Source organism: Hylaeus volcanicus, unplaced genomic scaffold, assembly GCF_026283585.1.
Source record: "Hylaeus volcanicus isolate JK05 unplaced genomic scaffold, UHH_iyHylVolc1.0_haploid 12142, whole genome shotgun sequence".
Lineage (NCBI taxonomy): Eukaryota > Metazoa > Arthropoda > Insecta > Hymenoptera > Colletidae > Hylaeus > Hylaeus volcanicus.
Window position 1 is genome coordinate 116,978 of NW_026533107.1, and position 9,532 is coordinate 126,509.

General features: G+C 42.2%; 1 protein-coding gene across 5 annotated transcripts; it reads left to right on the forward strand.

Annotated features, from left to right (window-relative positions):
• The first annotated feature begins 138 nt into the window (after positions 1-138).
• On the forward strand, positions 139-9,005 carry LOC128882703 (uncharacterized). Of its 5 annotated transcripts, XR_008458508.1 has the most exons (8): positions 140-517; positions 1,082-1,174; positions 1,256-2,842; positions 3,789-4,028; positions 4,098-4,234; positions 4,550-4,780; positions 5,563-7,779; positions 7,918-9,005. XR_008458508.1 is itself a non-coding variant. In XM_054134425.1 (7 exons), exons 1-7 carry the CDS (start codon positions 514-516, stop codon positions 7,687-7,689), a joined length of 4,419 nt encoding a protein of 1,472 aa, XP_053990400.1. In that variant the 5' UTR covers positions 140-513; the 3' UTR covers positions 7,690-9,005. The 5 variants fall into 5 exon arrangements, 4 of the variants coding, with proteins under 4 accessions (XP_053990403.1, XP_053990400.1, XP_053990401.1 ...); XM_054134425.1 differs by having other exon boundaries at positions 5,563-9,005; XM_054134426.1 differs by having other exon boundaries at positions 4,098-4,219; positions 5,563-9,005.
• Positions 9,006-9,532: the final 527 nt, after the last annotated feature.

The following is a 9,532-nucleotide window of genomic DNA, read 5'->3' on the forward strand; positions in this document are numbered from 1 at the left end:
ATTTTCGCTACCGAAAAAGTTGTTTCAAATCACCTCCAGAACCACCTCTTTCAAGGACATCCAACATTTTTTGGACACCCTGTAATCAAAGAATGTTGTTGTTCGAACAGCGAGAATCGTAGCCCTCTGACGCCCAATTCGAGTAGTATGGTTACAGGGCAGCCCACAAATTGCTTGCAAACAAATCGGATGGTTTGCGACGAGATTTAAGTATCAAGCCGTTCGCACCGCTGTTTTGTTCCATTAAACTGCGTCGGACGCGAGGAATATTCTTCCAATTAGCGCAAACGGAACGGAAGCGTGTCGAAGGAAGCGTGTATCATGGAATCAAAAAAAATGTGATTCGTCAAGAGGAGCAAAATTTGCATGGTGGAGGGGAGAGTGTCTCGACGACGAAGAAAGAGAGAAGTCTTGTGATTTTGTGATCGCCGATCGGCTGAAGCAAAGTGGCAGACGCTCGCGTCCCATGACAAGGAGAGGAGGTTCGATCGCACCGTGCTGCGTCATCGTAGAATGGGTGAGCACCACTATGCGAGCTCAACAAAATGCTTATAAATAATCGGTCTATTTGAAGCACGCGGGGCGTGTCTTCCACGGAGATGCAACGATTCACCATCGACCCTCCTCTTTATTTCGTTACCACCTTCTATTTTTCTCTTCATTGCATCGCCCCGACTCAATAACCGCGATGACACACCGGGGACGAGGCACGTTATCGGGTCCTGGTGTTCTCTCACTTGACATAGCACGAATTTTCGGTATTCAGTGATCTGGTGCAAGGCTCGGTAAAATTTGAAACAAAAGCATTGGAAATTATTTCAAAATTAACCATTAAAAGAGGATATATCATTACAAGGATGCTATAGCATACCACTACACATTTACCCAATAATTATAGTTATCTACAAGTCGAGTCTGTTAACATGATCTTACAAAGTCTACAAAAATATAAACAAAACATGTAAACTAATACAACAAAATTAATAATGGTTTCGTTTTCATTTGCCTTAGTTTGTCAGGAAATTCTGTGATACTCGTTGCTGTGATTAATATACATATGATTGTCTGTTTGTGCTCCAAGACACACAAGGAGGAATGTCCCGCAACACTGGACCTGGTTTGTACGAGTTCCTTATGGAAGCAGAGTTGCAGCAGTATTATCCAGGAATTCGAGGTACCAGGAATTACTCCGTATAATTGACTCGTGAATGCTTCCTTTATTCAAGTCTAATTACCTTAATTTACCTTTCGACAGGGGACTTGAAGGTACAGACAACCGCTCAATTAAAATATGTAACTGAAGAAGACTTGAACGCGATTGGAATGAGCAAACCAGAAATGCGTCGTTTGAAGAAGTACTTTCAGAAACATTTTCCTCAAAATTACCTCTCCAAATTCAAGAAGATGCTGTTGCCGAAACGCGAAGAACAAACTCCAGGTGTTTTGACCATGTTACCGGAAGAGAGACAAGACAGACCGCCTATTCGTGTTCCTAATAAACATATGATACCAGCGGATGCTATCATTGTAAATAAAGAACTGGGAATGGGAGAATTTGGAGTCGTGCAGCAAGGTGTTTGGACCAACGATGGGGAAAGAATACAAGTAGCCATCAAATGTTTGTCCCGAGAAAGGATGCAGAACAATCCCATTGAATTTCTGAAAGAAGCAGCGATAATGCACGCGATAGACCACGAACATATCGTGAGATTGTACGGCGTAGTCTTGGATACGAACTCTTTGATGCTCGTGACGGAGTTGGCACCTTTGAGATCCTTACTCGAATGCCTGAAGGAGCCTAGTTTGCGTCCTAGTTTTCCAGCTCTCTCGCTGTGCGATTTTGCAGTCCAAATTGCAGATGGCATGCAATATTTAGAAGCAAAGAGATTGATACACCGCGATCTTGCTGCCAGAAACATCTTGGTCTTCTCCAAGAACAAAGTAAAAATATCAGATTTTGGATTGTCTCGAGCTCTAGGGGTTGGAAAAGACTATTACCAAACGAACTTCAACGTGAATTTAAAACTACCAATAGCATGGTGCGCCCCAGAATGCATATCTTACTTAAAGTTCACTTCAGCTAGCGACGTATGGGCCTATGGAGTGACTCTATGGGAGATGTTCAGCTATGGTTTCCAACCATGGGCGGCGTTAACGGGCCACCAGATTCTAGAAGCGATAGACGAACCAAACTTCCAGAGATTAGAGCAGCCGGAGTGTTGTCCAAAAGATTATTTCTCGTTGATGCAACAGTGCTGGCAGCACGAGCCATCCAAACGACCAAAGTTCTCGGAATTAATTAACCTTCTACCTGACTTGAAGCCGGAACAAGTTCAAGCTGTTCAGGACAGTTCGGAGATTGGACAGCTCGTCTACAGGCAAGGCGATGTTATCACTGTTTTAGACAAAGGAAGCAGCAACACTTTATGGAAGGGTGTTTTGAATAGCGGGAAAACTGGGTTTTTTAATCCTGCTCATACGATAGCGTACCTTGGATCTAATTTACCAAGTAATAAACCTGGGGAATTCACGCGCGGGGATGGTAAGAATGCGTTCTCTTCTCAACGAAGAAAAATCAGGACGGACATGATTTCTTCGCCGCAAGGAGATTTGAAGCATACCGGTCATGTTGGACTGGACGGAGCTTACTTTGGCGATATCGGGTTCCTCGGTGGGAAGAATCCTCATTTACCAAGGCAAGTGGTAACTCCTTACAAACCACAGGAAGATGTAACAGACAATTCTAGTCAAGTTGCGAATCAAGATGCGAGAAATTCGGAGATGAACAGGGAATTATTGAGGGATAACAGGACTGCGCAGCAGGATACTCAAAGCAAGCATGGTAATTACGTTCGATCTTTTTTAAAACATTTATCGTTGTGCAAACAGAGATGGGGGTATTCATATTCATAAATATGAATATGAATTAATTCACATCATGCGGATTTGTGAATATGAATATGAATAAAATTATGAATAAAAATAGGAATAACGCGTTATTCACATTTTTATTCATAAATAGCGCGTTATTCACATTTTTAGTTATAATTAACTCTTCATTAAATAACGTTAATCACTTACTTACATTGTTTACTATCTTACAGAGAATCGTTTTCACTCCAACCAAATGGGTAATTCCAAAAATTATGTAATTTATGCAAATAAAACAATCATTGTTGTTATTATTATAAAAAAAATTATAGTTGTGTTAATAAACACGTATACAAAACTCTGGAATATGTTTAAGCACCTTGGATAATGCATTAATGGCACACTTTTATTAAGCGAATTGTAAACCTCTCTTAAGCTGATAGGACCAAATTACTGTTTGTGGTACGAATTAGTACAAAATAAGTACTACAAAATATTCCACTAAGTCGGACATGATTTTGCTGATTTGATTCTGCCAGCTTAAGAGAGGTTTACAATTCGCTTTGTCGACCAGTAGCCACCATATATCACGTGTTGTCATGTTTCTTAGGATACCGACAAGCTTGATGGCAAACTTAGGCGATGAGGAAATTGAAGAATAAACTTACTTAATTTTTGTACTTACTTTTGTCCAAGTCTGCGAAATTAATTTTTTTCTCCCTGGAGTGAAAACGATTTTGCGTGGGATAATAAACAATGTAAGTAAGTGATTAACATTATTTAATGACGAGTTATTCACATTTTTATTCATAAATAGCGCGTTGATTCATATTCATATTTATGAATATGAATACTTCCATCTCTACAAATAACAAAACTTTTCCCAACTAAACCTTACGTTATGTTTTCTACGTTAGAAAGTTTGTGGTCCGACATAGGCTCCGAAGTATGCCATGTAGGAGCTCTGGCTAATTCAAGTACACAGTCTGTGTCAACGAACATGGCTAACAGTACCGATACTCTTGGCGCAGACCATGAATACCATGAAATTAGCGACGAAGAAAATCAAGATAGTCCTCTACGATTCGATAAAACGTTAAATTTTGATTTTGGACCAAGTTTATTGGCTGAAATGGATCAAATGTTTAGATCATTAGGTAAGTTCATCAATTCAGAGGTGATATTTGCTTTAACCGTTATAGTACATATTCGTGCTTGTTTATTAGGATCATCACCTCCTCCACCACCGTCTGCTCATCCTCTATCTACAGAACACGAGTCGAGCAATGTTAGAAACGAACTAAGAGAGATTCAAGCGAAGCAATCTAACAAGAAAAAACAAGCCACCGTGAGTCCAATAAATGTACAGTAATATTTTTTTTCTTATTTACAATTACGCTTTTACGTGTTCTTAGTTGTTATTTATTTTTTATTCATTATTTGCTGCTGTGTACCATGTTTTCTTATACATATTGTACGTATTATTCGCATGCGAAGGCATAGGACCCGAGATTCTTAGTATTCAAGAACAGAGTTAGCGAATATATTATGAAAGCTAGACACACAGTACATTTTTTGTATGAATAAATGAATACGCAGCATTTACATCACGAAAAGCAGACAATATTTACTATATTATCCACTGACCAGAGATGGTAAACGTTTCTCTTATATTTAGGTGAAGCCTATCTCAGCCGCCGATCAGAAAACACTCTACTCAGCCATTGCTATGGCACAGGAATTGACAGCACGTTCCATGACAGATCTTGAACATCCGTCGGAGTCTCCCCGAACACCTGCCAGTCCTTCGAGGCGCAGAAAGTTCTCTTTTAAGTTGCCACATCAACACAGTCCCAAACCAGACAGACGACACTTTTCAGAAGAAGCTGCCAGTATACCTGACATACAGGTACATCAAACAAATTTTTTTTTTGTTTAACCACTCACCTTTCAAAAGAGAAATACAAAAACTAACAACCGAAACACAGTTTAACCAATGCACTCAGAAAACTAATTCTATCCACTTGCTGATACTGATGACTAATACATGAGGGCAGATGTATTCTTGATTAAATGTGATTTGTTTTTCCAAATGATACACATGAATTTCACACGCACAGAGTACGAATCGAAAATATTTAAGCGCAAGAGTTTCCTTTTTTGCAAATGGTTTGTTTTTATACAGAGACATTTGATCTCTATACAACATTGAAATACATTTGAAACTGTTATGGAACAGAGTTAATTCCTGATGCCACACTAAAGAGTAGGTATATACGTATATCGCAGTCCGATCTGTTTTTAATATTCCAACCCGAGTCACTTGTTTGCACCCTTAATTGAATTGCTTATTAATTTACAACGAAGACTAATCTCGACTTTCCTCTAATCCTTTCCTGTCTGTTTATTTTTCGTTTGTTTTTTAACTCTTCTTTTCGTTACGGTTATTTCGTCTTCTGTTCATCATTGCATATCGCCATGCTGAAAACATTCTTTGGTTCCTGCGAACTGTACCATGATCATCGAAACAAAACCTTCATCAAACGTCTCACGTGGTGTTTTGCTTGTTTGAAACGTGGTGTTCCCGTATTTTGCATGGTTGTTTCCACCGAATTGCTTATCATTTGTGAACTGTTAATGTGAATCGCATGCCAACAAACACATCGATTATCGAACTTTGTACCGATCAAGTGGTTGTGCTCGAGCTTGCAATCGTTATCGTCCACCGTCTCCAGCATAGAGTCTCTCGGTGCTCCGTCCACCCTGAAACTACCATTATGGGACAAAGCATCCGCTGAATTCTGTTTCGCAAAGTCGCGAGAGCTTCTGACCAAACCGAGCGCGTGGACTTCCTACATGGACATAGAGTTCGACGCGCACATTCTGGACAACGCTGCTACGAAGCCTAATCTGGTGAAATCGACTGAGTTTTTGGAAAATGGGAACAGAAAGAGCACCTTCGGCTGTGAGAACGCGACGGAAACCGAAGGAAAGCTGAATGCTCTTCAGCAAAACGGAAAGATGCCTTCGGCTATGGAGAACTTGAACTTCGACTTCCCGCGTGACCCGAAGAGGGTGTCCACCAGCTACGTGGATCGTTATTTCGAGCAACCTAAATACTTTGATGATGATAATAATGCAGGTTGTGCTATCGAGAAGGCTTCTTACTTCGGAGAGGAGAAGATGGACAGGTACGAGAAGATCAACAACTTGGAGCAGCCTAGTAGGTCTAGTTGCTACTCTAACATCCAGGAGCAATGTTCCATGGTGGTCAACAAGTCCATCCAGTTGCAGAACAAATTCGCCAATTGCGATCAGTCCCTGAAAGATGGCACAGCGAATTTCGACGCTCATTGCGACGATACGACCTTGACGAAGGAGAAGTCGACGAATTTCGGCGATTTTCCGCGCAGCAAACCCATCAAGGTTGGCAATCTGGAACTGGGGACACGTCCCAAGATCTCCAGCTCCTTCAGCGACTCTTCGAAAATGAACATCCCCGAATTTCCCAAGAAGATGGACCTACCGAAAGTCAGGAGCGGGAAAGTGTCTTTCGCGTCCAGAAGCGCGAATCAAGAAGTTAAAAGTATGATCTATGGGTCGACAGACAGCATCAAGGCTAACTTGAAGACTGGCGGAGGGTTGGACAGTCCTAGAGGGAATATGGAAGCCGTGAGGATCAACATACAGAGTTTTCGCAAGATAGAACAGAACCAGAACGGTCACGATGGTTTTCCTTTCGTAATATCCAACAATCCCTTGTTTATAGCTGAAACTGAAAAGAAGGAGTCGCCTGTTTACAGCAGCTCCGAGAGTCTGCGCGTTAACTTCCAAAGACTCAGACGAAAGTCCGACGCAGAGGCGAATAATCAAGTGGAGTTGAGCAGCAAACTTCTGGCAGAGAAGTACCAACGCGAGGTGTCGGGTTTGGAGAGCGTAAAGAACTACCTGGACTCTAAAAAAGGTCAAGGATTGAATCTAGGTCTGGGTAAGTTGACGCAGAATATGATCCAGTTGGGCAAGAACATCGCGCAAAACTCGAGGAACATGGAGAGCACTACGTCCAAGTCGCTGGTGACGAACATGAGGAACCTGGACATCTCTGGCCAAATGCAAACTCCGGTTAGGAGCTTGAACATTCCCATTCAGAAGCCTAAACATTTGGATTTAAACATTCCCCTGCAGTCGCAGATTAACATGAAGCTGAACCTGACGCAGAAGGCAAACCCTCCAGCGAGTCCTACAATACACCAGCACATCCTAGAGCCGCCAAAGTTGTATCAGAACGATAACTCGAAGAAAGAGGTGCCCAAGACTGATGTACTCTTAGAGAAAATGCCAACAGCTGCTAATATTTATAGGCAGAGGACATCTTCCCTTTCGGAGAACAGGAAACCGCCTATAAAAAATATAAGGAGGTCGTTTCACCCTGCAAATGACTCCAGCGAGGATTCGGACTCCATATCTCATTCTGAAACGGACATAAGAAGCCGCTTGCGTTATAAGCGTCGCCACAAGAAACTTTCGCATAACTTTCGTTTGAATTTCAAGAACAAGGGCCACTTCTTGCACCCTGAGTCAGCCAGAGGTTTCTCGTCTATCGAACTCTGTGGGAAATCGCCACCACCATCGACCAGTTTCTTGAATTCTCTTTCACCGCCTTTTTCCTCCAGGAACAACCTACTTTCTTGGCCCGAAAGCGCTCCGAGCTCTAGTTTAACGTTCACTAGCAACTCCGACTTGGACTCTGACACCAGTTCGGAATATCCAGAGTTCACAAACGACATACTGACCTTCCCGCCATCCCCTGCCCCATAGAGTCTGGATATCCTGAGTTTTGTAATGCCTTCGGATCTGGACTCTAGCAATGCATCATCGTTGTAAAGTGCATGATGTCGAGAGAAACTTGTAAGACAGAGTTGGGCAATAATTAGACTGTAAAGTATTTCTTTTTGATATCTTCTGCCTGGATAATTTATATTTAAATGAATAATTAAGCGATACCTGAAATATTTAATTTTGAGTAAATATGTAATTTCATTGTAGATTCGTCGACACTTTCAATAGTCCTCGTTCAACGCCTATACGAGTTTTTACAGTGATGAAAGCAACATCAAGACAACCTTGTTTAAAGATCTTGGAAAGTGGTTGGAAAATTGTAACGATACCCAACTCTGGACAATACAGTGTACTTAAAACATGAAACTGCCCGGAAACAGTTTGTGTCACATACGCTTAGCATGCTTGCATGTTACACTAATTACTAAATAACGTATAGCGGTTAATACGTTTGGATGCATTTACATATTTATACTATTTGTACTTGGAGGACATTGGAATGGGAATCCTAGAGTATGTAATCGGAACTACGTGTCGATACTACGTTTTGTTTACACGCATATGCGAACCTGGTACCCTGATGTGCTCGAAACGTCATTTACTCACGTTGCATCCCTTTTGGAGTAGCGCAGCGTTTTCCAATCTGTGTTGAAGCAGATAATTGTAAAAAGGTATTCAATAAGTGGCCTAAGACTTTTGGACCTTTTTGTGTACTATATCTCAGTATGTATACCATATTTTGATTTCTTTTTCTATGGCATTTGAATGAAAATCCAAGGAAGCATGGATACTTTTGTTTGCTAGACTTGCAATGTCCCTTCATCAAAAAGGGTTAAAAGTGGTATAAAAAGATTGGAAAACGTTGCCGTAGCGTATCGTTTCCGGCATCATCTCTAGTCGGCCTATATGATTCACTCCCCCCCCCCCCCCCCCCACACACGTTTGCACTTTGAGTCCAAGAGAGTGTGTTCAAGCATTGTTTCCACTTGCTCGCGGTTTACCTTTCAGTTACGAGAGGATCGGAGCCCCACGAGGATGTTCCTTTCACGTTTTGAACCATAGTCTCTTTCATCCCCAGTTTGTTGATTTTTTCTTTCTTTAATTTCTGTTCTCTTCTTTCCCGAATCTATCCCCTCCCACGGCTTGTTTAGGCAACGTTGTCGGACGAGGCGAAGGAAGTCTACAACAGTCTGGTGGAAACGCCAAGCATAGACACTGCCCCTGACACGAATCCGTTGCGCATGCTGCGCTCAGGTGTGCCAATAGTCAGGCCCAGGATTCGTGGAAACAAGCACGCTACCTTGGGTCACGGTAGCTCACACCAGGAGGACCTGTCCATCGATGCCTTCCACTTCGACGCCTATCACAGCGGCTCGAAAACACTGCCCAAAATCAGGGCGCCTCCGCCGCCTCACGCGCCGCCTCCTCTTCCACATATACGCCACTTGGAGAGGCACCATTCCGCTTTGGAGATAGAGAACAATCAGAATCAGAGTAACGTGGACGAGAATCCGATACCGTTGCCACCTAGGGACAGGTCCAAGACGTTGCAACCGAAATCCAGTCTGCCCAGGCATCAGAGAAAGCATCCATTGATTATACCTGGTGGAGGAGTGACCAGGACTTTGGCGAAGATGGCGGTAACCACACCACCTATTGAAGATCAAGTTGATGGAAGTTTGCAGACTGCTGATTCGTCTGTCGCTGGTACCTCGCTGCAGGAAGGCTACTCGCCGGAGATTTCTGGTAACAGGTGAGTAGTTCAGGGTACCGATTACACTAGTTTACAAAATAAAATTAAAAAAATGTACATTCAATGCCA